This window comes from Anopheles funestus, chromosome 2RL, assembly GCF_943734845.2.
Source record: "Anopheles funestus chromosome 2RL, idAnoFuneDA-416_04, whole genome shotgun sequence".
Lineage (NCBI taxonomy): Eukaryota > Metazoa > Arthropoda > Insecta > Diptera > Culicidae > Anopheles > Anopheles funestus.
The window spans coordinates 98,382,049-98,409,470 of NC_064598.1; the positions used below are offsets into that span (position 1 = coordinate 98,382,049).

Sequence of the window (27,422 nt, forward strand, 5' to 3'; positions counted from 1 at the left end):
TTTATAGAAGCATACCTTCCGTTTTCGTTGGGGGAGAAAATCCACTCATATCCGTTCCATCAATCCGGAACAGTGGATTATCGGTGCTTGCCTGTATCTTGTCTAGCTTCGCTCCACCATAAGCCAGTTCCTTGTGGTTTGTATAATAAACGTTTTTCTCCGGATATCCCACACCGTACTTGTCGTACACTGGGACATAAGTACCTTCTTGCGGCACCTCATACTTCGTAGGAATAAACTTCTTTAGCTCGTTCTTAAACAAGTCCTGCTTTTGCGGATGCTCAGAGTACTTATGTATCGTATCCGTATCGTAGTCGTAGTCCATTTCGTCGACCGTATCATACTTATCGCGTATAACCTTCGTATTGTAATACCCATTCTTTGCATCCACATCGTAGCTCTCCGTCAAGGCAGGATAATTAATTGCAGGATCGTACGAATATTCGTATTCCGCTATCGGTTTTCCGGGTGCCTTGTACGTTAAACCTGGATGAAGAATTTCGTGCTCATTGCTCATCCCGTACGCTGTCGGTGTTTCGTACGGATCGTTAACTATTGGATAGTTATTCGGATGGTTTTTGAAGTACGTATACGTCGGCGGTACAATCTTTGCCGGTTTTGGTGGTTCATTCTTTTTCACTGCATCCGCCGGCAAGAACGGGATGATCTTTAGATTCGGTAAACTTGGTGGCAGTGTTGGTTCGTCATAGTCCAGCCCTAGGTCCGATTCCAAAATCGACGGAATATTGCTTACCTTGTGGAAGCCACTGATCGGTATCGGTTTCGGTGTAACGGGACGATATTCGGTACGATTTTTCTGTCCCTGCTTGCCGGAATCATTCTTCGTTGCGTCGAAGATATTGGACAGTCCACTGAGTAGTACCGATAATAGATTATTTTCTTTCAAAGGGTTCGGTGGGCGAGTTGCTACTGTTGGTGTCATTTTTGTCGGTACGATCGACGTAATCGTTTCAGTCGTTGTGACAGTATCGTTGTTTTCCACAATGAACGCTTCAGTGCGTAGTTCTTCGTGAGTAGTGTCGGTGTACGAGTTGACGGTTGTATCGGTAACTTCTGTAAACGTTTCGGCAGAACCATCATCCTGAATCGTCGATGTTTCAGAAGGAACAGTTGAAGTCATCACTGTCGACTCTTCACTATCGCTTATCCTCTGAGTGCTTGTGCTGATCTCTTCCGTCAATCGATCAGTTGCTTCTTTCATCATGGTCGTCACATCGGGTGCAACCGTTGAAGTTACTTCACTCTCAGTTGTTACAGACGTTGTTAAGTCATTCTGCAAAACAGTCGATTCCGTCGATTCTGTCGTTGTTGTCATTTTGGAGAGAATTGTTGATGGTATCTTTTCTGGTTCGAATCCTACAAATTTATTGTTGGGCCGCTCTGTCGCAAGAGTTGTTGTGGTGATCGGTTCTGTAGCCGTTACTTTTGTGACTTTTTCAATTTTAGCATTTAGCGAGTTTATAATGGTTTCTACCGTTTGTTTATCGACCAATTGATCGATTTTTATAACGACATCGATTGGCGTGGAACTGACACTTGGTTGTGGTGTTGTTTGTACTATTTTCTCAGATACTACGATCTTTTTCGTTGCTGGTGGTAGTGCTGTTGTTGTCGATTTGATGATTTCTGTAGATGTTTCGATTGATGTAGGAGATGTAGAAACAGTTGTCGACAGGATTTTTTCTGTTGGCATGGTAGAATCTGTCTTTAACGAAGAACTTGTTGATGGAGATGATGATTCTTGCTTCAATGGAGTTACTGTAGTTGACATCTGAACTGTAATATTCTTTACTGAAGATTCCACCTTTATTATTGCTGGTGTAGTTGATGTAATAGTAGCTGATGAGGCTGTTTTAACCGAAGCCGTTGGAGGTATCTTTGTTGTTTGCTTTGTAGTAGTTGTACGTGGAGTCGAAGTAGTAGTAGTAGTAGGAGCAGTTGTGGTAGTAGTTGTTGGAGCTACAGTTGTGGTAGTTGTAATTGGGGCAGTAGTAGTGGTAGTAGTAGTAGTAGAAGTAGTAGTTGGAGCTGTAGTCGTCGTAGTGGTAGTAGTAGTAGTAGTAGTAGTGGACGTTGTACTAGAAGGTCTAGTCGAAGCAGTTGCTCTAATTCTCTGAGTTGATTTCACAGTAGAAGGCGGAAGCTCTGTTGTAGTCGATGCCTGTTTCACCTTAGCCGATGGAGTTATTGTTCGCTCCGTAGTAGTTGTTCTAACAATAATTTCCTCTGCTTCTGTTTTATCCTCATAGACATCTGTCGTAGGAATATTTTTCACAGTCGTTTCCAAAAGCGAATTCGATACTTCTGTAGGATTTTCCTTCAACAACGAATCAGACTCTAAGTTCTGGAAGTTCGGTTCATTCATTAGCAATGTCGGAATCTTCGGTAGCGGTTTAAACATTATTGGAACTGGGGGCATCTTTCGAACAGGGAAATTAAAGTCCGGCTTTTCAATGTAAATCGCTTGCGGTTCCTGAATGATCTCCACCTTCACGGTTTGCAGCTCGGGAGGTGCCTCCGTGGAGGCAAATGTACTTCCTTCCGTTGTTGAAGTGGTGCTCAGCAGCAACTCATCCTCTCCAGCATCATCAATAAAGTCAAGCCCCGCTCGCAACAAGTCCAGAAAACTTTTCTCCGACGTTGTACTTACAGGGGTAGCTTCGGTGACGGGTACTTCGATAGTTTTTGTAGCATTCTTCGCTTCCTCTTTCGGTGCGTCGGGATCCGGCCCAAAGAGGATCGAGAAAAAGTCAAATGATTCTTCCTCGTCTTCCATTTTACGTCCGAAGGGTTTCTGTTCGCCATGTTCTGCAAAAGAAAAATGCTTAATTGTACATCCACCTTCCCTACGGCCACTTAAAGTACTTACTGCAATCGTATCGCACCGCACAACACTCTCCACGCGGTACTCGTGGCGTACAGCCCTTGATGGCTGGTGCACACTTCTTCGGTGTACATTTTCGTTGTCCTCTTATGCAGTAGCACACTTCACATGGATCTTCCGACTTCATCTTCTCACCGTCCGGGTACGTATGTCCACCAAAGGTACACCCATTACTGCGGTAACCTCTACGTTCCGACATGCGTTGATAGTGTTTGTTATTGATCCGACGGACGTGATTTGCCGACTCGGTGGACAGTTCAGTTGCACTGTTTTTGATCGGAGTTTTCCCACTGCAATCGTACCGAATGGGACAGCAAGCCGAATCTACAAACACTGGGGCACATTTTTGATTCGCCAGAGCACATTTGGGCTTGACACACTTCTGTCGTCCATTGATGCAGTAACAGTATGAGCACAGTGTCGAACTGACCATGGCCGAACCCGATTTGTATACCGTTCCGTTAATGATACAAGCTATAAATAACAATCATAACGAAGGTTAATAAAAGCAAATTTTACTGTCTAACGACCACACGAACCAACCTCCATTGTCTTCCACCTCATCGTCATCCGCACGTCTCAGATACGAATTAGGCTTTTCCAATCGTTCCTGAGCTGCCTTTTCGTAGTAATCCAAAAAGTGTAGCTTCTTTCGATCGCCATTGTTTTTCACTGCCAGGTTCAACTTTGAGCACTGCAGATACGGACAGCAGGAACCGGCTTTATGCACCAGAATGCATCCTCTCGGCGGTGGAATCGGTTGCTCTGTGGAGAAAGAATGACGCACCGTACGTGAACATCGAGTTTGCGCCTAGCGGGTATGCAATACGCACCTGGACACACTTTCAGCGCGCATATAAGCGTTTTCTCCGTACATTTGCACATCAAGCATGGTTCTTTCGTCGGCACGATTGAACCCTCCATAAAGTGGGTACCATTGTAGTAGCAACTGGATTCTAGAAGGAAAAACAAATTGAAATCAGATTATAACCACGATTTGCATTGTTTATGGTACAGTATTATCTGTTCATCAATGGGACACTTCATTATTTGCGAATGATTTATGCACGTGCAATAAACATGTGTTCTCTGCTTTTTATTTCATCAATATTTACATTTTTGCCACCATTTTTATCTACAAATCAGTCCTAAAAATATCGGTTTTATAGATCAACATCATTAGCAAAGCCCCGTTAATGTTTGTGGTCCTATTTCTTTTGCCACTTTCGCGCATCATTAAGTGACACCGACAGCATCATAAATATATCGTATTACACACGAACGGAGAGAAGAAGAAAAAGTTCTGATCACACGAACAAACGTTAAGCCTAGATAAAGCAAATAAAAACCCGCTAGATCTGCACCGGCGTCCGGTTATTGACACCCCAGAGTAGAAGATTGGAAAAAAGTAGCAAAAACCATGGCACAAAAAATTCCAAATGTGACAAGAAAGGAAAAAGAAACCCAAGCACATATTTAATGAAATGCGTCGCACCGTCGCGAAACCCGTTGAGATCACCATCGTCATCATTATGATGGTGACACATTTTTTTTCCTTGTCCACCTTGCCCACTATTATTCCGATCGTATACATTTTTTCACCATTATATCAGCGGACACACTTGTACCAAATTTCTCATTCTTTAAGGCTTACACATTCCAATGCATGTTTTTAAATACAAAACAAATCTAAATTGCTGATTTCTAAGCTTATCGGACTGAGGCTGGAATTAGTACAGGTAAAGCAACCCTCACGAATGCTGCATAATGAGCTTTTGGGGGAAGGTGAAAAAAAAATGAAATCGGTTGAAACGATCGTGAATTTGATCTTCCGCTAATGATTGAAAATTTTCGTTTATCGATCATTTTTTTCTCACTCTTTCTTTCTTCTCATTTAACGAAAATGTAGTTTTTTTCAACGCAAAACGTGCCGCACAGAAATAATCAAACTGTTTGCCGCACCGCTTTCCAAAAAATGCAAAAGAATCGATAAAATCAACACAATACCTGGCGCGGCATGGAATTGAAATCTCCGCTGGAAACGAACCCGAAGCAAATCGCACAACAAAACATTGACCCGTTCGAAGCCGGTTTGCGTCCAGGCTGGTAGCTCCAATGAGGGTCAAATCTCATACTCCCATGCGCGAAAGTAGTCCATGATCAAGGCCTTAAGCGTTGAAGTTCAGCGCGGTTTTACGTCACACGCAACACTGCGGCCGGACGGGGGTTCATCGAACTGGTCGTGTAGGTTCGTAAAGTTCTCAGATCGCTATTGAAATGCAACCTGTCTAATTGGGTAGTGAGGATCGCAGCACACATATGATTAGCAAACAGATGAGGTTGGGTTTTTCGTTGCGTTTTCCACCCGGGAACATTGAACGTAACCCATATTTACCGCTCGACACTGACACCGAAACGACGTCAGGAGAAGGCTAACACAGGAGGCCCATTCTACCCGGTCCGGTTCGATTGCCACCGTGACTAATTTGCCCACTCATCGCGGTGTCCTAGATTTGTGCGAAACTCCAACCTGTAGATCGGGCGAAACAAATTGAGCAGCGAGATACCTTCGCCCCGTACGTGCATATTCTTTTGCCTCTTCGAACGTGCCTCATCACTTGAAATCGGTTTCTCCTTTCTGCGCTTCACTTCACTTTCTTCGTCCGCGTAAGTGTTGTTTGTTTTTGCCCGCGTTGAACCCGCACGATCCATTCTTGACGCCTACCTTCACTGTGGCATTCCAACACCACTGGCTGTTGTGGCTCGATCGGTTTCTCCTACTTCACTTTTAGTCCCTAGCAAATTCGCTCTCGAAACGGCTTGACTGGGTGGCACTAGAGCACGGTAAATCAATTCTCACTGCCTAGAAGAAGAACTACTAAATAGGTCCCCCAACTTTTGGGGGCAGGTACGACATTCCCTATTTAAAAGCAGCACAATAGGACCAGAAGAAGAAAGACAAGGTGATGGAGTACGTTTGACGGACATTAGACGAACGTTTTGCGGTTTCTGACCACAAAATAACCACAACACTACGGGGGGAAAAAACGCAACCCTGTCAAACTGAATAATTGATGCTTTTAGGGAAGGCGAAAGTTCCCCCCCGACTTTTTTTTTCGCTGAGACCTCATTTAATGCCGGAAAAAAGGGGTTTGTGATGCCTGTTCCCATTTATCGCCCGTTTATCTGAATTACTTTGTTTGATTAAAGTCAAATGAGACATACATATTTTAAAGTGAATACTAGCTTCAACTGACGTGCGCTGTCAAATAAAACCATTATGATGCTATAATATCGTAGTAACGGCGATCATGCCCACTATTTTTGCTATAAATATTAATGGAATCGAATTTAATTTATCGCATGTTTAAATCATAAAACTTGCAGCCGTTTGATGCTGATAAACGCTTATAAATATTTCATTACATCTAATCGTTTTATAGCGTCCAATAATGCGTCCGATGCTCCACTATATTAGAGCGAACAAACTGACCTCAAATTTTCCTCCAAAGCGTTCCTCTTCGATTCTTTATGCTCTGTGATCCTGCTTGAAACAAACGGAGGAAAAATCCATTCCAAAACCCAATTTGCAAGCATAATCCCATTTAAAGACCACATGCACACAAGAGGGTGCCGATCAACATCGTGACCATTTTCCTTCCCCATTCGCGGTCGCAATTGTTTACGACCCAAGGTGGTTTGTGGGTCCATTTGCCATCGCTCCCAGCATCCGGGTGGATTGGATTTATGGTCCTCCAAAAGGGCTATCAATTTAACTTACCCATCGAGAGCCCTTCAGTGCTGCTCACCCATTGCTACAGAAGAGCCCATCGTAACTGCATCACCTAAACACGCCGAGAGGGAAATTTGACTCAACGGAATTCCATGTGTGTGATCCCAAAACCGAACCTGTTCCATTCCGACGGTTCCTTGCCCAACCAAAACGCCTGCGCATTCTCAACAACTGTCCGATGGTTGTCACCACAAACCACGGCACGCACCTTTAAAAGTGGGGTGGAGTTTGTAAGTGAAAATTCCAACCACTATCATCACGGCGAAACATGATGATAGTGATGATGAGGGTTTAGCGATTCCTCCTTCTCCCTCCCCGGGGGTGGACGGGAACGTGCGCGATCATAATATTTAGCACACGATAATTTCACACTCACACCCCAGGACCCGTCATCGGGGGGCCAGTCGGTCGTCTTCTGCGGGAAGCTAGTGTTTTCACCAACGATACCCATTATCCGATACTCACCCCGTTGTTCCTTCTAATGTTGGTTCCCTTTTACACTCCCCGCTTGGTGCTGGTCCGAAACTAAATTATGGGAGCGCATGGTTCGAAACGAAACGAAGCAAAACGAAGCAAGCGAACATATACACCTTACGAGAACTAATTTGCATTCGCTCCGTACGCGCCGTCACACGGACGGTGGACCACTTTTCTTTACAGCGCGCCCTACCATACACACCTTGCACTAGTATTTAGCTGCTTGCCCTGTACATTCATTCGGGAAAATGCAGGTCACATACTGTTTTCCTTTTTACTTGGATCACGAATAGAACATGACGGTTAAAGTTTTGCAACAAAGTGGATAAGTGAAACGGGAGGGCAAAAAAAACCGATCGTACACATCATGCAGGTAGCGACACATGCGAAGAATCATGTCATCATGTGTGATCATTTTCATAACACTACAAGAAAGCACACAATGGGAATGCGTCTTACCGTATCCGTTGAGGTGACTTACATAATGACGTGAAGAACGCCGAAGAAGCGCAAGACCCAAGCGCCATAAACAAACAATCAAACAAACCGAGCGTTCGTCGCTTGATCGATCGTTGAAGTTCTTCGTTTTCACCTTCAGCTCTCTAGCGGGGTAGCGTTAAGCAGTAAGAAGAACCTTTTGCATAATCAAATACATCGTCCAATTTGGGTCATCTACACTCAAAAAAAAAAGAAGATGAACACCTTTCCCATACACATTTATCGTGATAAATTGACTACCAGTAACTGGTAGCTGCTACCCCTTTTAGACCCCCCAACATACACACACGCATTTCAAGGTACTTCTAAGCGAGAAAGATTTAATTAACGATTGCCGTACAGTGAAGAAGGAATAACTTTTGCTCTCAGCACAGCTTCTAAACACATTCCACTACCTAGGTGGTTTCCTAGTTAACGAAGGCCGTTTCATGATTACGCGTTCGAACCGTACGCGAGAAGAAGGACCCATTACGAGCGAACATTCCGATCGTTTGGAATAGAATAAAACGAAAGCAACCTCCCGAGCTCGGACGGCTTGACCCAGTTTCCCTGTATCCCTCGCATCTTTACTTTGGCATACAAAGTGCAAGTTGAGGTGAGTGCATGAGCACGGTGGCGACGAACCCCTCCTTACGGTGGTGCTACAATCGATTCGGGACCGAGGATCGGCATAGGGTTGGTAGTTTTGTATTCAATTAATTTGCTACACGTTTTCCCCGCCCCATTCCTCTCCCTAACCCTTACACGATCATCCTCTGCAAGTGCAGACCGGGCTACGAAATGAGGACTCACCAACCACAGGTGGTGAACTGAACTGGATATGGTTTTGTGTGTTCGCTGGTCAAGGTTTTTCCGTTTTTGCTCTACCACACTTTTCACGAGTCTCGCTCGATTAGCTCGTTTAATCTAGTTTTTGTTTGGGAAATGTGAACTTTTCTGTGTGGTTTTTTTTTTTTTTTGCACACCAAACACAAAAAAGAAAAGAAAAATTGTTGGTCGTAATTTTTCACCATCCAAGGTATGACAACGAGAAGCGTGAAAGTACTTTGCGGATGGGGCCGAACACATGGTGTGTCGTGTTCCTGTTTGACCGGCCTGTACTGTGTACATTTTCCGCAGCGAGGGTTTTAAGGCTTGTTAACACAGTTCTAACGGTAACGGGCGGACGGTTCACATGTCCGCTGTTGGATGCGAAATGTTGGAAAATATCATTAATAAACTAAAACACTGTTGTATACCTGCGCTTCTTCGCCGGTGGTGTAACACACTTCGCTGGACGTAAGATTAAGCTTCCTGCAATGATCTTCAACCGGCTTTGCTTCATCCCACTGGATAGCAGTAGCTACACATCATTACAATGCACCAACCATAATTAACACGCTAGACCACCGTATGCAGCCTACATAACTCATTATCTCCAGCAGGGATGGGCAACGTTCCCGGCTATATTTGCTTATAGGACAAAACATGTGCGATACATAACATAAATTTTAATTGGGATATACAAATTCATAATTATATTTTTAAACTATCGAGTTATGAGGTTGTGTATCCCTGCACCAAAGCAGCTCCGTCCGCTTCTGCTGGAAGTTATTCAATTATCATCTTTGCGACCCGCATCGGTGAAGTCGACGATAACTGAGAGAACGGGACCCACGCTTCATTATTGTGTGCATTTAAGAGCTATCAGCCACAAAAGTTGATGGTTCGCTGGCAACCCAAAATATCAGCGGGTGTTTTCGTATTGTGCTGCTCTCTCCCCATCGCAGGAACACACGCGAATAGATAATAGCAATAATCGTGGTCGGGTTGTTTCAAACGGATGGAAAAGTGAAACTGAGCAACACTTTAGAAGTGTTTCCTGCCGGTGCTGATTGGCGATTAGTGTTTTCTTTCCCCCCCGTTTTGTGTGGATCGACAGTTAAGTAGCTTTGTTTGAGGAAGCTTGCTTTAGAACAGAGAAAAGTAATAGCTCACAAATAAACGCGTAACAGCTGCTGTCAAAAGACGCTTCCGATCGGACATCAGCGTGCACGGAAAGTGGAAAACTAAAAACCACTTTCAGTAGCACCACCCCAGAAGTAGAACATCCCCCAAAAAAAAAGGCTACTAATTGTGTACATTGGCCTTCCTTCTTTCTAATTATCCACCCACAGTGTGAAGCGCCGAACAGAAGAAAAAATGGGGTAAACGAACCTCGGCCCACCAACTTCATCTTAAGATAGACACGCTCCAGGAAGCTCCAAGAATCATTTTTCATCATTTTTTGCTTCTTCCAAATTTTATTTATTTAGCTCGTTGGTCTTGCTTAAAAAAGATCTCTAATTCCTCTCCCCCAAACAAAAAAAACGAGCAGCACAATAACATGACACAAAAAGAACATATTTTAAAAGTGCCCAAAATGCATGTCAGCTTTACAAATTTGCAAGTATAATGAGTCTAAGGCGTTTGTTTTGCTGTATCTTTAAACTGATCGGGAACATGGCCAAGGATTGTGCAAGAAATAAGAATGAGGTACGAAAAATGGTGCCCCAGAAGGTGAACCGGAAGGAAGCATAGTATTATGCAAACGATCGTCTGCTGAGAGTGATCATCATCAGCAAGTGGTACGTTTTTTTACATTAAAACACAAACAAGGGGAATCGTTTGGACACAACAATGATCCAGATTTAGTTTATATCGTACTTTTGTTCTTTGAGTGTAACATAAATATAACTTCAGAAGGTAGGAAGACCTTCTTCCATTCTTTTTCGGGAAATTTTCTTCAATTTAATTTTTTTGTTAATTAGTCTCTCTCTTAATCTTTTGAATTGAACCAATCCCTTCAGGTGTCTTATTAGGAGGATTTTATCCTAAATAAGAATAAAGAGTGATTTTAAAATTATTGATTGATTATTTCAATACTTATTCTCACCCAATTCTACGCTATTCAAATAAAATTGATTCGAATAAAGTTCATTCCCCTTGAATGTTATCTTTAGTAATGCTTAACAACGTTTGTAATAAAACGAAACCCACCCCAGAACTCACTTCTCATGTAATTAAAAACTCAGTTTTATTTTCAATTTCTTTCATTAAATCAAATGTTCTTATCGCGTTCTTATCTTAAACATTTCGCCACACCTGCATAAAAAGACTCACAGACATAGTCGCGGAAAGAGGGCAAAATAAGGACCAGAAATCCATAAAAACTTTTTTTTCTCTCCATTAAATGTTTAAAATAAAACCGTCCAAGCACTTACGGGTTCGCTGCATACGATATCCATCGGCGAACGGGAATTGCACCGCAACGAAAAGCATCACCATCGTGCCGAACACTGCTGAGAGTGCTGGACGGCTTATCGGCGACAAACCTTTACGAGTGCCAACCGCTCTACAGTCGCTTTTGATATTTTGGTGGCTCATGATGATCACTTTTTAGAACTCGTTCGGGAACACTTTGTTGCCGCACGGGGCGTATCAACACACAGCACACTCACCACCACCCGTGGCACTGTTTTCTTCCCCTTCTTTCAATACACAACTGACCCGTTTCAGTAAACGCACATACCAAACAAAACAAAAAAACAGGTTAACAGCAATGTACCAACGAACGAAGGATTCAATCAGCAACCGTTTGTTGCAAACTTTGTTTTAGCTTTCCGTGTGGCTGTGCTGCACGGAAGCTGTGTTGTGTTATGTAGCAGTATTTCCGAGATGAAACTCACAAAAGAAACACCCTTTTTTTGTTAAATATCTCTTCACACGCTGCCGGTTAGTCGAACTGCATTAATCGCGATCGGAAAGCTTTTCCCGAAGTGGCAAAACCACATTAACGAACGGTCGATAGCAAACTTCATCATCATCAATCATTTTGACCTTTTAATTGTGTGCACCAACAATGTGCTCCAAAATAACAAACGTGATCACACACCCAAAAACCCTTGGCGAATATTTTCCTCTTTTCTTCACAAAAAAAACAAACACCTATTCACCGCGTTTTAACGTGACGATCGTTCACCGTTAATGTGTGTGACACAGAACAGACGCAACGCTTGGTGCGCGACAAGTTACGCACAGCAGTAACCACGGTCCGGTTGGTTCGCTGGTTGAGCGACGAATGATCGCGAGCCGCACACGATCGGTGAGAAGAAAACTGATTTTCTCCAGTGATGGGGAAAAGTACCATGCTCCAACCAGGCTTGCGAGCAGCGAAAGAGACAGAAAGAGAGACAGAAACGATGATGATGATGATGATGATGCGATGTGTGTGCAGGAATGCAAGAAGAATCCACCGAAAGCGAAGCATTTCGCGCACGGCCGGAAAACGAAAAACAGAGAAGCAAACAGATCAAGCGTTTGGCTCCAAAGGGAGTACATAAAAAAAAACGAAGAAGAACGATACCTTTTGCCACCATGAAACGAAAGTCAACAAAAGCTTGTCTCTGAGCAAAACAAAAAAAAGAGAACAACAAAAAAAGGCAACTACACACAGCTTTAATCTCCCAGTGGCCAGTGCAGTGAAGTTTACGCGTCTGTAAGTGTGCTTGTCTCACCTTCTGGAAGACCACGTCCTAAGGCCACTTGAAAGGGGGGGGGAGGTTGGGTACGGTTGCTTTGGGCGACTTCACCTAAGCAACCTGAGCGGTTTTCGAACCAAGAACGCTTCAATGATTTTGCCCATTAAGAACTTAACCCCGGAGCGCCAACCAGAGGGACACACAAGGAACAGGCGAGAGCGAGAAAACAGCCGAATCCGTTAGACAAACATAATCAGGCTATCAAACCATCATTAGAGACCGAAAGGAAACCGAGAGAAAACAATAATATCTTGCGGACGCCCAACCGCCCGCATATGGAAATGAGTTCGCAAGGGGGCGTCGGGAAATAAGATCGTCCATGGTGGAACTCAACTGCTCAACAGATGAAGAATGAAGAGAAAAAAACACTAGCGCGCACACACACACAATCCCGGAAGAGGAAGATGAACGAGTGGAAGGTGTTAGTGTTTTGCTCCATTTTCTTGCGTTCTTAAGCGTGAGAGACGAATGGAAGGAAACGATTGCCAAAAAAAAACGCACAATCAAGATGGGAAGGTTTAGAAAGGAAGCTAATTAAAACATCAATGTTTTGCTTGATTGCAAGCGTAATGGCAAATTTATTGGTGAGCGGTGAGGGAGTCCATTTATTGCATCCAATGTTTGCCCAGTTACTATTTTGCACGTCACAGGTGGACGGTAAAAGTATTATTTGCAAATGAATACACAATTGATACAATGGATTTCAAGTATTTCATAAAAAAACTCGCTCTCAATTCTGAGATGTTCCCAAAAACATAAAAATTGTAAGAAGACTTCATGTGAGCCTTCTTTTAATAATTTTCTTTCTTGTAATATTTGCTAGAACACAACCTAACCTCCACAGATGAAGAAGATGTTCCCGCTTATTAGCATCCCGAAATACACTCACAATGCAGAATCTTGAGGAAAACTGCAAACTTCCTTAGCAGACACGCAATCATCTACCAAATCTCCGTTAGCATGTCTACCACGCACTTCGCAGGCACGACGATGTCTGCTTAAATTAAAATGTTACTGATCACCGAGAATTATGAAATCTGACTCCCCTATCGGTGGAGTGTCTACGGTGCAGGAGAGAAATAAAATAAATCCCGTACCCAATTAGCAGATGTTTGTCATAGCTGTCTGGTGCTAATAGAAGGAGAAAAGAACGCACAGCACGAAACACTTCCCGAGGGCGTCGACACCAGTTACCTCCTCTCGGAGGTAACCCGAAGGCATCGTATCACGGGAGCAGGGTGAGGGAAATCGAGACGCCACCCGTAAAGTGGTGGAAACGTCACGAAAGAACGGGATGAAGCAAAACGGGTGGGCAAGTTCTTAGTTCCCAAGAACAGCATGGTACGCGGTTGGATCGATTCTAGTGGGACCATCTCGTGTTTGCGTGCGCTCCTTTGCCCCAGCGGGAAGTCACCCACCGGCTGCGTGGAGGTAATCGTGTTCGCGCACGGATGCGCCTGATTTTGCTTACCGGAACGCGCAACCCCGAAAAACAACACTGTCACGCATGATGGGACCCAATGTGCTGTTGTTTGCTTCCAGCTGATCTAGCGAGGAAAAGGGTGCGATTTCGTTTTGACACGTCGAAGATTAATGTTACCCGAAACGAACCAGCTTCTGGTGAGTCGCAGAGATTTCAACAATTGGCGTGCTAATGACTAATCAACCCTTTGAATTGAGAATGCGAAAACAACAACAACAAAAATAGATCTTACCTGAAAGAATTGCGTGCTGCGGTTGGTAGGGCCAAGGCACAATCTTCCTTGCGGTTTTTGGACCTATACTTTTACGTCTAATTCTACTAGAACGTTGCGGGATTGTGTTTTTTCCATCTACTCGAGTGTCCCATGGAGCTCATCTCGTTCTCACCGAAGTTCAACGACACTGCGAAAGACAATTGTATCTAATCGCATCATATCAGCAAGCGAGCGATTTTCCCACAATGGAGATCTCACTTATCGTCAATTGACATCAGCCATTTGTCCACTTTTTTCATACACTCGTAAGTAAATCAAAGTGAAACTCTTCACCACTTTCCTTTGCTGGTCGTCCATAAAACCCACTTCAAACGGTACGATAAAGAACGCAATGAAAACAAACAAAAACAATCCCAAGATCGAGTGAAACCTACTCAATTTCGTGAAGCAATTTGTCACAGATATATGATCGTTTTGTTTTTTTCCACATTACATTGTCATACGCGCGTAGGCATATGAATGGTGTCCGCTGTTGGGTTTCTATTATTGTTATCTAAACTATCAACCATCATTTGTGTGTCCATTTCTCCATACTGTCTCCAGACAAAGTGCCGATGTTGATAGCGTACGGCACAAGCCAAAAGCGTAATAAGCGCTCCCCAAGGGGAACCCGTTATTCTGGACTGTGGCCAGTAGGCTGGCTGGTATATCGGAAGGAAAAAGGGGCAAATTTGTTGCATTATATATTGTAAGCACGCACGAGCAACACTTTACATGCAGGTGTGTCAAACTTCACTTGCCTACCAAATATATAAAACAAAATCAAATGGAAAACTATTTTTAAGATAACTTTTTGTTTGTTTATTTTTCTTTAAGGAATAATAGATATTTAATATTATTTTCTGTTTCTATTTTTTGCTTACAACCCTTTAGAATATTAAAGTTTTTAATATAAAAAGTCCCAAAGCGAAAGTCTGACAACTCTTCGCAACAGTAAAGTGTATGCGATATACCTAGCAGGAAGCAAAAGACTTCAACGCAAACGCAAGCGACGAACGTTCGGCTCTGCTCATCGAACGGAAGATGTTGGAAGCAAAAGCGCGTTGTCTAACATACGCAAACCATGGCTAGTACCGGTACGGGTTATGCTATTTTCCCGAAGTGGTTGTGCTACTTTTCCACCAGCAGCTTCGTTTTCGTTCTACATGCGCACTATTATGAGCTTTTGTTCGCGGAATTACGTATTGCGAACTGTTTACCTAAAAACGCTTAACCGAACCGCCTTTGGTATTCGTTTCCGCCAAACCAAAACTAAACTCTCGCGTGTGCGTATTTCGCTTCCATTTTTTTTTTTTTTTGCAAACTCCAAATAAAACTCCCCTTCCCTAGCGAAAGGTAAACAGTTTGCTTTGGCAACCTTCTTCCCGAGGGCTAATAATTATTTAACATTTCAACACACTTTATTCCGCTCTTTGCTACGGTTATCGGACGATAAAAACGGTCAGTAATTGTGAGAACACCACGCCAACCGTACCGTGAACCGAAAACGCTGCTGTCCACCCCGAGCAGGCCACAAACGTTTTCTCCGAACGATTATGGACGCGCCTTCTTCGCCTGCTTCAACTTGGCCCGCTCACTTCTTTCCTTCGAAATGGGTGTGAAAACGGTTTTTCCTTTGTGCGGTCAAAGGGTTCACGTACATACGATCGAGCGGAGAGTCAGCGATCGTGCACCCTGATCTTGACTTTGAAATCGTAATATTTGCGCCCTCCTTCCCCTTATCCCTTTACAGCCTTGATTCTGGTTGATAAATGATGATTTGTTGTTTCATAATTTTGTACCTCAGCCATCGAACCAAGTGTAAGGCATTAAGCAGCCACCAACGCGCGCGCGCGCACACCAGTGAAGGTGCAACGTGTTTAGTGTTCCTTTCCATCGAGATCACCCTTTCTTTTAGTTGCACTTCTTTCCCGAGTCCGTCCGCACCAACCAAAACTGGGTCAATAGAACTCCACGACACAGCCTCCACTGCTCTATCGTTCGCTTTCGGGGCTTTGCCTTTCTATTCCAACGACCGAAAGTCGTTAAGCGCTGGACACATCATCAATAGCACGTGGAATAATAATGCCCACCAAAAAACCCGGCCACGGGCAGCTAGCTAGACATTAACATCAGATTTGCGATGTTTATTGTTTTGCCCTACAGTAATCTACCGACCGACTCCGGGGTGCCATTTCTCACGCCCCCAGCATCAGCTGGGCAAGGTGGTAAAAATTCGGCACCCGAACCTGACCCCAAGTCTCGAGACTCAATCTTTAATAGATTATTTTGACTTCCTCCTTTAGTAACGCGAACAAAAAAAAACTATGATGATTTTGGGAAAGTGTAATAAATGTCCCGGGCAATTATCCTCCATTATAACCGGCTCAGCTTCTCACATCTGGCATAAATTAAACACTATTGGAGTGAAACGAAATTAAGTCAAACGCGCTGTGCCTCATCTTAATTGAGGATAATTCATTGCATCTGCTTAGAAGCTGGTTTGCGCCTCCGGAATTGGGTAGGAAGTTGGTATTTTAAATCCATTTAACTTGCTGAATGGTTCCACATTCCCACCCAAGTGTTTTAAATCTATTTTTCTACGCATTTCTTCGCAGTTATTTGATGAATTTCTTTCGTACTACATTAAATCAAGAACGAATTGTTTAAATATCGTAGCGAATAAAATAAACACATTATGGCCTACCTTGATGTGTCACTCCTTTTACGCTTTTCAAGACCTTACTTGTCACCATGTACACTGCTCTAGCGTTGATCGATCGCGATCACTACGCCTTTATGGTCAGCGAGTTGCATAAATGGTAAAATGGCTTGTGAGTTAGAAACAGGAAAATCAAACGACTTCATCCATAAGCGACGAACCCCTGCAAATGAGTCTCCTAAGTCGAGTCTTACGTCACATTAAAGTTTCTTCGCGTACATATCACACACACACACTCCATTAGCGCTAAATGTCAAGTTTACCGTCTGCATCCCGGTCATTAACCGCAAACATTACGGTACGCAGCGTACCGGGGGTTGCAGAGATTAGAAATTCTTTTGTCATTCCGCGCCTGTACTGCGTGAGATAATGCAACTCGTTGCAAGCCCGACATTGGCACGTGTTTGGCTTCCCTTGCATGGATTTGGATTAAGATACTGTCCGATCGGACCTTTCTTCATCGCAGTCCGGTGCGAAGATCCAGTTACATCATCTAACCCCTTCCTGCCAACGGCATGCTATAAAGTGACCCTAATGCTTAACCATTCACCAGGAAAAAACAGACTCATTGCTTCACTTAATGCCGGTTTTAATGTGTCTTTTCTTCCCCCAACGCAGTAATATTACTGCACATCATAAATTTAAACGTTCCCGGTGTAGCTGGCCCAAGGTTGGGGACTAGAGTTATGCCATAAACAAAACAATCAAGTGATCCCCAACATTTCCGAGAACTTTCTTCAGCAAGCAAAATACACTACTAAACTGTAATTCCTGTTCGTCTTGTCTTTGCATCCCCTAGTGATAATAAACCGTTGGGTTATGTGTGTGTGTGTGTTTTATTATTTAACTTTAATTAACTTCCATAGCTGGAGGGTGTTGGCGAATAGAAAGTTATTTTTACTCTTCAGATGTTTCTGTCCCCCCTGGTATGTAAGCTTCTTAAGCAGCTAGAAAGGTGTGTAAAGAAAGTTCTTCATCTTTCTTTCATTCACTTTCCTCCTGTGAGTTTTTAATGGCGAATGATACGCACATTTTTTAATTTATTCATTATGTCTTACGTTTTTATTTACCATAATTCTATTTGTTAAATTTTCCATTCACCTTGTAAAGAATTTTCTTATAGCATTACAATTCTTTCTGAAAAATTAAATTGAAGAAAATGACTGAAAGAATACAATATGAATCACATTCAATAAAAAAAAGGTAATTTAGCTTGTTTTTTATTTATCACAGGATCAATTTCGCACAATATACAGAAGGGTTGTAAGAATAGACAACACGCCAAACTGGACATATCATTAGGGGAACCTTTAGAAGTAAACTGTACTTTAGCAGACGATCTTGACAATGACCAGTAGAGATAAATATCTTGAAAAAAGTCCCCTTCTGGAAAAACATTGCTCTGCAAGATCACTTTTATTGTATATGTCCCCTCGGTAAGAAGGCGCAGTCAGATCAGATAACAGCATTTGCTAATAATAGTGCTAACAATGATGAAAATGAACTTACTCACACAGAAGGGACAGTTCTACCCCTCAGTCAGGTGTCATTAAACACCGCCATCAGGGTGTTCAGTCTTCGGATGCCTTCAGCAAACCCTCCCAATATTTGCACGTCAATTAGAATGCTTTGCATTTCAGGAAAAATCCCCCCTACGAGAAGTTCTTTGCCAAATGGTGCAAAGAAAGTGCAACAATTCTTACCACTTGACGCTCGCCTTTACCTTTCTCCGAAGATGCTGTACATTGCGGGTAAAAGCAAAAAAAAACAGAAATATTCAATCCATCCACCCGGGAGGAATTTTCCATGTTTCATCTGCATAAGAACAACGACGTCCACAAAACCAACGCCCAACGCCCCACGGTGAAAGCGTTTCTCTTCTACCGGTTTTTTGCCGGGGGATTTTTTTTTTTGCGAAACCCCCCCCACTTTGTTTGTTTTACCACACTGCCCACCAACAAGTGGCAACAAATCATCAAACCTAAAACATCTACATATACCTACGTGCAACCACGATCCCTTTCCAACGCAATCCACTCGGAACAGTTATCTTTGCGCCATTTAACGCAAATTGCTTTTTGCAGATTGTTTTGTGTTCATGTGTTCTGACCTTTACAGTTGCTTCCGCCAAACTCGTGGACCGCGGGCGCTGCTGCCAGCACACGAAAGAAATTCTTTTTGCGCCGCTAATGAGTGCGCTTTTCGCAGCGATTTTCATTCAGTAAGTTCGTACGAAACGGGAGGAAAAAGCATTTTGCTGACGATTCCCACCGAACTGAATGGGTAGCGGACAGCAGACACTCTCCAGCTTCCAGAAAAGACACCACCGGTCAGCCAGGTCACGGGATGTCTTTTCTTTCTTCATTTGTGTGTGCGATTTTTTTGTTTTCTACTAACGGCAATCGGAGCTTTTATTTTACCGGCTGTTTCTACCATGATGTTAAAGATATGTTTTTGTACCGACGAAGTGTTGCTGATGGTCAGATAAGAAATGGTAGCTAGACATTAAAATAAACTTATCTTGTATCTACCAGATATAAAATATCATACACTATAAAGAACAATATGTAATAATTATTGTAGCACAAACCACGAATGTCAAAACACGCCCTCACATCTGTCACATTAACGCTCATCAACGCCCTCAACGGGGACGGCTCAACCAACAATTTGGGAGGTCCAATTTTATGTATCCGTTTCCGTTAATCAAAAGCTCCCACTAGGCAAAGATCGTGCGATCGTTAGCATAATTTGTTCATTTGTATGAACTTTCTACCATTCGGGTGCAGTTCTAGCAATGCGTAGGAAGATGACCTCAAGTCTCTCACGAGGCGCATCCATTCCGGAACGGAAAACCTCAATCGAAACGGTGCCTTACGGTTCTTGTCGGTACCTGTAGATCCAACGGGTTTATAGTACACTAGCCTACTACAAACGGTTGAGGTTGGATTAATTACCACACTTTCCGCACCATTGCTGCCCTTTTGCCTGGGGGGTGTATTGATTAGCATGTTTTAGGGTTTTTTGGGGTTCTTTTAAACTTCCAATGCGTTCTTCAAACATGATGACGAGGTGATTTTTTTTCTTTCCCCCCGTGTAGTACTTTTAATTTCGGAACGGAACTGTTGCTGATCAACGTTCGAAGTCTAAGCTCCCGTTTGAAACCGATTGATAGAATCGATTAGAGGTCTCTTTCGTTGGTGGGGGCGGAATGTTAGATCTTTTCCCTGTTTGTGCCTTCCTTTGCCTCCCTAAACTCACATGAGCTTCAGATCATTCAGAATTCAACGTTACCTCACTAATGGGCACGATTTCGATCGATTTTTTGAGCCTTTCTTCTTGATTTTCTTCACTGCATGAGGTTTTCCCCACCAAAAACGATCAACGGGCATGAATATAAGTGGTCCAACGTAAATAGACCCATTGGCGTCTTTTCGTACTTCTTTTTCTCGCCCGTTCTCGCTCATTTACACTCCAACATTTTCTGAGAAGAATCCCGCTTTTGATCGCAACATCATTCATCAAACAAAACGAACCGTGGTCACATGTACAAAAAACCAAGCACTTCCTGTTGCGTGGTATGTTTGCTTCCGGTTATTCTGATTGTCCAACAACGCCAAAAACGGAAAAAGGTATCGATCTAACAACTTCATCCAGCGTCATGGTAAATCACACGGTGCGACCAACCGTTACGGTACCTTGTGCCGTACGTTGGTAAGGTTAGAACACGCAACCACAGTCTCCTCATGCGCACGTCTCAGCGAAAGCCCTAATTTATGAACTGCATTTGCTTCTAGTAACTCCAACATAACGGACGAATCATGATGTGAGACGTGCCGACTAATTTGGCGGGCTAACTCTTTAATTACAGGGGTTTCTGTTGGTTATTGGTAAATTTAACATACTGAATATAGTAAAACCAATATTGTGGAGTTTACTCGCGTTTACAATTTCAAGTACAAAAATGTCACAAATGAAAGTTATGCAAAATTCTTTTATGAATAAACTTGTTAATATTTAAATGGGAAGAAAGCTTTTTCTTTCTTTATGACATATAAATATGTGCTCGCTAAAACGATCATTTTGACAAGCTAATTGCATACTTTGAGGAGCTATGATCACCATCCTAGTAACGCAGTAACGTTAAGTAACAATTCTGCTAAAAGCCCTAGCATATTGAGCATACATTTCTCAATTGCGTAAGGTGTAAGCAATATTTTTTTTTCTCAGAATCACTTACCATATCTTCCACCAGACATCGCGACAGGAAACGGTCTCTCTGTTTGTTGCATATGTTACCCGCGCAAGGGTCGATAATGTACGCGCTAAACAATGTCGCCGACATAAAACGGTCGACTGTCGGGGATCGATTTCACATTTACGGCGAAGGTTGTGGAAAATCGTTTGCATATGCGATGGGCGATGATATGCGATCTACTGTCGTTGTGCAAACTTCACTTCATTGCAGCATAGAAAAAAACATACGCGAGTCCACCGCACCACAGAATGTACCTACTAAGGCAGGGCGGCATAACAAAGTTATGATCGACTTTAGACGATCGCCGTACGCCGCTTATAGGGTAATTTCATAAATTTAAATTAAACATATTTGCAAAATCAAACTCACCTCACCATCCACTCCACGTCTCCGGTTTATTGCCCCGAAACGATTGTTTCTGTTTAACTATAAAAATGAAAGCGAAATATGGGGTGAGGTAGCAGATAAAAACATTCCAAACTCGGTGGGAAGCTACGCGAAGCGTATCGTGCGTTTTTTTTGTTTTCTTATTTGCGAATGGCATTTTTATGACCAACAGTCGTTTTGCTCTTTTTTTGCTTCGCACAACTTTATCGTATCAATGAAGACGGTTCACTATCGGTGCGAGTGAAAGACGCTACCATGACCTTCAAAACTTTATAACGTCTATATAGTACGCTAAACTGCGTGCGCAGTCTGTTACCCTTAAACCAGCTATTTATGACTTTACGAGTCGGTACGAGCCGGAGATCACGATTGCAACTGGAAACTGTGCGGTCGATGAACATTCACACCAGGTTCGGCCACCACCATCCAAAGCGATATCAGTCACTTTTACAACCGCCCGAAAATTCCATGATCGTTTTATACGTTCCCGGCCCGTGGTCTTAAAACGCACAAAATCAAGTTTAATTATTTAATGGGCGATTTTATATCGAGCCCACAGTTTGCGAGATGCGCAAAAATTAATGACGGAAACAGGGAGGGAGAAAAAAGATACACCGAACGATAGGCGATGGGCAGGCTAATTGAAAACAGAACATTGAACCGTTTATCTGGTTGGGCAGAGAAGGCATGAACATGCTCTACTCGAGAGTAGATCAAGAGCTCAGGACCGGCACAACCGGCAGACCGGCGTTGCGATTATGAGCAAGTAGTGAGCAAATGAGTTTCTGAAACCGAAAACCTATCTAATCCAGCATGGCGGAAGGAAAACGCAGCTCGATAATGCCTACATAATATACTGTAAACATTGACCTGCTTCGAAATTCACTCAATTTCACAACCCTTAAGGGAAGCGGAGGAAAAAGCGTGAGGTTCCACATTAAGATGACGAAACTATCCGTGCAATTTTTTTTGTTTCTTTCCTTTACTCCACTTCCGGGGAGTTTTAGGAAGCAAAGCTACATTGCGCTCCCCGGAATACCTCATTTCGGATGCCCTGTAACTAAGCCCTGTTAAGGGGGTAGGAAAAAAAACTACTCCACACCCAAAATTATCTCAGGTGCAGCTATAATAAGGCAATATCTTTAAGGTTCAGCATTTCGTATGAGGCTCATATACTTACCGAAATTCGGTCATTGCCAGTTCTTCATTCGTGTGACCATTTTGCCTTTACTCAGTGGAGATTTTGGTACGGTTTTTTTTTGTAACGTTTTCGATGGCTACCAAAAAGCAGCCATGGCATGGTAATTTAAACCTTCCTACGATACCCAAATCACTCGGTAGGATGTACTGATTCCTGCTTCCCTTAGCGTATCGGTGGGATCGCTAACGCTTAGCCTAACCATTTTCCGGATTGGATTCGATTTGATCTATTTTTAACCCTTCCCTCACTCACCAGCAAAAGTATGATTGTATGCAATTTCCCTAGGTACGAGTGTGCTGCTTAGTATGTGATTTGTAACATGCCTGAAACGGGTTTATTGAGTAGTGCAATTTTTGTGTATTTAGTGCGGTACTTTTTTTGTTGCAAAGAATTGTCGGGTAATTACGTGATCTCTTTTCTTTCCCTTTCTAAAGATTTCCTGAAGAGTCTGATATAAAGCGCTGATTCCGTCTCACGTAATATGACCTAAGGAGGGGTCCAAAGGATCACCTGTCCAGGAGACTTGGTGCAGTAAAAGCGAAGAACACATTTACAGTAAATCCTGCATGGTGAATCCGATCCTGAACATGAAGCCACCAAGAAAACCAAGCTGATGATAAGAGTGCATTTCAAACAGCACACAAAACCGGCTTTTTTGAACACACCACATTGAAGGATCAGGACAGGAAGAGAACAGGAAAAACGAAAGAAAAGAACCCCCTTTACAGGAGATTTCCAATTATGCAAGCATCCATGGGAAACATCCACATCCGAAACACATTGGAAAGCAGGGATCGACAAACTACTTATTTAATTATATTCTACTTTAGTCGCTAAAAGAATCTTTTTTATAAAAATTGCCTACATTTAGGAGTTAATTTTCGATTATTTTGTTAATCGATCATTATGCCAAGAAGAAGCCAATTTTACAATGAAAAAATCAAAACAAAAACCTTAACAATCCCTGCTTTAAATGCTTCGCTCCCTGGATCCAATGGTGCAAATGGTGATATAGAAAAAAAGGAAAGAAATGCAATTTTATGTTTCCATTGCCAAAAAACTGCAACATCGCTGTCCTAATGCAAGGCGGGATCCAATCGTTTGAATGGCTTAAAAGCATCGTCCAGAAAAAAGTTCCCTTCTACTCGCCTCATTCTATCCCCCCCAAAAAAAAGGCACCATACATCAGAACCGGATCGTTCCATTTCAAAAATAAAAAAAAGAAAGAAAATGAATTTTCTACGTAATTCTCATCTTCCTCAGTATGGCGTAACAAACGCATCGATCAACATTGCTGCTGATCTGATTCTTCCCTTGCACCACTTTAGCAGCATTTTATTTTCTTCCCATATTCGCGGGATGTTTTTTTGCGTTCTTTTTATTTGGGGAGTTCCTTTTTTTTATTTCGGTATTAAAATTGCTTTTGCGGATTGCAATCTTTACCCACACATTGAAAGAAACATCGCACATAATGCGAAACGGAAACTGCATCAAACGAACATAAACAATTTAAGAAAGAAATAACATTATTTAAGAATACATTTCGTGGGAAAAGGAATTACTGGTGCACATTTAGTTATAAAGAAAATTGCAAAAGTTAGTAACAAATTGAAGTTTCCACTGTAGTGAGCTTTCTACCCAAAAATGCTTCATATGAAACCCCGGAAGTTATTGCCCAACCAGGTTATAAAACCGAAAACAGACCCATTTTCTCTTTTCTCCCTTTTCTTTTTGCCCACCTTAGTATGGCTCTCTGTGTGTGTGGCCTTATTTTTACCACAAAACTGCAACTGCAATTCACCACACAATATCATGGTGGAAAAATGATGACAAAAACGCTAATAATGCAGCAGTTGGCTCACTTCCAAAGCGTCCACCGTCGGCAAAGCGAACCCTGAAGCTATCTACACCCTTTGATCTACGATGAAAGCGTACACAGCGTGCGTGGTGCAACATGCACCTCGTGTCACAGCCGATACACCTGGCTGTATCTGATGTTCTATATTTCGACGTTGGCTTTCCATCGTTCAAATCGTTCACTCATCCGGTGTCGACTGGTGTTTCGAGTGGGAAAGACACGCATGTGACAGAAATCAGTACGACAAGCGCAACGATCGCGCGTAGGTGAAGGCGTATGTGAACGATACCGGTTCCTTCCTACCTACCGACCGGTCCGGCTCCATCGCGGAATGGATCATGTAATTATCCAGTTGCATCGTAACTTACGATGTCGAGGAAGTACGCTTCAAGGTTGCTTTACTTCCAAACCGATTATAAGGGGGCTTTTAATTAAAAAGACAACCCATCCTTCCTGCTGCTTTGCTGTGTTTAGCTCTCATCAGGCAACCGACTTCATGCCGACTGGAAGCACCGACCGACCGGTGCGCTTTCTGGGTCAACGTTTAGAAACCGTCCAGAAAGAGATGGACGGACATCTTGGGGCGGTCCTTTGCCGACGGTCAATAAATCGGATCGCTGTTCCAATTTTGTCGTACCGGAACCGGTTCCCCGGTTGGGAAGGGGTGGTGGGATCCAAGTTGGAAATCGCTCGTTATCACATGTGAACCTCCTCATCCTCCAAAGTCAGGTAAAGATACCCCGCAGGGCTTTAATCGTAACCGTTGTGTACCTTTAAGAACTATCCGCAACGTTCAATGATCGTCCCCGGGCCTATAATCATGGGTGGAAATTAATTGGTTTTAAATTAGCCGTACACCAGCCCATACAACCGATCGGCAGGCGCCACCGGAGTGTGAAAGTTGCGCTATTAAAAGCTGTGTGTTATGTGCATACAAGAATACTCCCTCCCAAAAGAAACGAAATCTTCTCACCTTGTACTTGTCACCCAACCCTTTTCGGAAAAGAAGGGAATCGGATTTAAACTGAATGTAGTTTATTTACACAACCGACATCGTTAACCGAATGTGCTGACAAAAAAAACTCCACCCCTCTTTAAATCGCTTCGGAAACGGCAATTGATTTCCATTGAATGGGAACCTCCTTGTCCGGAGCGGTGACAAATTCTTCTTTTCATCGCTGACAAATTGCTGACACGATAGGAATGTCGAAACGGTTAACCTTTCTTTGCGCCCGTTTTACGTCTTGAGTCGTTTTCCCCCCGCCGGGGGGATAAGATCATGTTCTACCCCTTTGTTATATGATCTCCAATGGACAACTTGTCACTCCGGAAACCTCATTGCCCTGCCCAGCGGGGATTGGGCATCACCCACCCGGCTGGTCACTCGTGTGGTTTCGAATTCCACCGGTGTTCCCGGTGCTACATACGATCGCGGCCCACACCCCCAAAACAAGCCAGCAATATACGATGTGATCTCATGTCTGCAAACCGTCACAATTTCCGTTACTGTCAAATGACCGAACGAGGGTGAATAACAGCAGCGGGGTTAGTAAACACGACATTCCCCCCCATTCGGTGGTCGAAAAATAATTTCCTCCCATTTGCTTCCAAAGCTAACGGTTTCCAGCCGCGCGTACGAAGGATGTATTGAATGGACGAAACAAATTGTCACGTCGTGACAGCCTGCAAATAGAATCACTTTTTTTCTCAATCGATTTGCTTGTTTGATAAAAAAGAGAGCAATTTTTTTAACATTTTTTTAATTAATAGACAGAGAATCTTTCATTGCGAAAGAATTTTAAGCGAAAAACAAAAGACTTCATCCACTGACAACAAGCGACGAACCCGGTTTTGTCGGTTTACATTCGTGAAACGATTGGAGGTAAGTTTAATTGAATTAGGGAGTGGAAGTTAAATTGAATTTCATGCAAATTGGCAAATCATTACTTTAGATAAAAAACCCCTCCATACCACCCCTTATTAAAGTATGTGAACAGAGCTAACAAGAAAGTGTTGATCGCGTTCTTACACACAAAAAAAACAACAACCGACTGACATAATCAGAAAGACCCAATTTCTACAGAATTACACATTCTTTCTTGCTCCCTAATTTCATTTATCGTTCCACTCCCTTTGCCTCACAAACCGTGGAAGAAGAATCTTACTACTTTATCCGATTAGCCCACATTTGAGCGCACTTGTTGTGAGGCAACTAGGCAACGGTAGCTTAACAATTGTATCTCCGGCACAGGATTACGCTTCTTAGCGTTGCTTGTTGCTCAATGTTCTGGATGCTTATACAGTTCCCGATTACTGCGTTCTTTCTCTCTCGCCCTCTCTCTCTCTCGTTCTCTCGGTCTTGAGGTCAGTCGATTCGCGCTTAAACCGATCGGACAATCGATCGTTGAATTCGACCTACCGTGGGTTTACGGTCGTGTTGGCAGAACGAAGCCGTACAGAAAAGTAATCCAATTACCGCAAACAGTTATAGCAATTTCGATCGCACGCCCGCCCAGTTCGGGTCAAGATCTGGAGCCTGGATCGAGCTGCAAAGTTAGGTGGAAGAAACATATAAATGGAAATGGGGGGAGAAAAAATCCCCCGAAGATCGTACAAAATAACACAAAACGGCTAAACATAAACATACCGGTGGAAAATCGAACGTGCCGACCTACGACCGGATGAGGATGGGAACGCACGTGAAGCCACTCGATAGCGATGGTGCCGTCAGTCGTGCATATGCTGATAGATAAATGTAATCAACTGATCGTTCCTGTGGCATCTCGCATCATCTCGCACTGGAAATTGAAAAACGTGCCTTAATGCACCGCACACACTGTTGTCACCCGCTCGTCATGGCCCTCTTGTTGGAAGACCGTTCCACAAGATCCGGTCGATAACTGTTCAGGGTTTGGGAGTTGGAGTTGGCGTTTTTTTGCTTCCTATCTCCCATTTAATACCGTAAGGGTGGAGAGAGAGAGAGAGCATTCATTTATCTGCACTTTAAAGCATCAAATCCCAATCCCTG

General features: G+C 43.1%; 2 protein-coding genes across 2 annotated transcripts in view; one reads left to right on the forward strand and one right to left on the reverse strand.

The window, feature by feature from the left end:
• The window catches only part of LOC125763358 (mucin-17), a 14,888-nt gene extending 1,940 nt beyond the window's left edge, over nucleotides 1–12,948 (reverse strand). The window contains exons 1-5 of the mRNA XM_049426420.1: nucleotides 10,916–12,948; nucleotides 3,739–3,861; nucleotides 3,449–3,670; nucleotides 2,891–3,379; nucleotides 16–2,829 (exon numbers count right to left, since the gene is read on the reverse strand). Coding sequence (XP_049282377.1) covers nucleotides 16–2,829; nucleotides 2,891–3,379; nucleotides 3,449–3,670; nucleotides 3,739–3,861; nucleotides 10,916–11,078 — 3,811 coding nt within the window. The 5' untranslated portion in view covers nucleotides 11,079–12,948. The remainder of the gene's footprint in view (nucleotides 1–15; nucleotides 2,830–2,890; nucleotides 3,380–3,448; nucleotides 3,671–3,738; nucleotides 3,862–10,915) is intronic.
• The window catches only part of LOC125763523 (ankyrin repeat domain-containing protein 29), a 356,565-nt gene that overhangs the window by 73,447 nt on the left and 255,696 nt on the right, over nucleotides 1–27,422 (forward strand). The window lies entirely within an intron of this gene.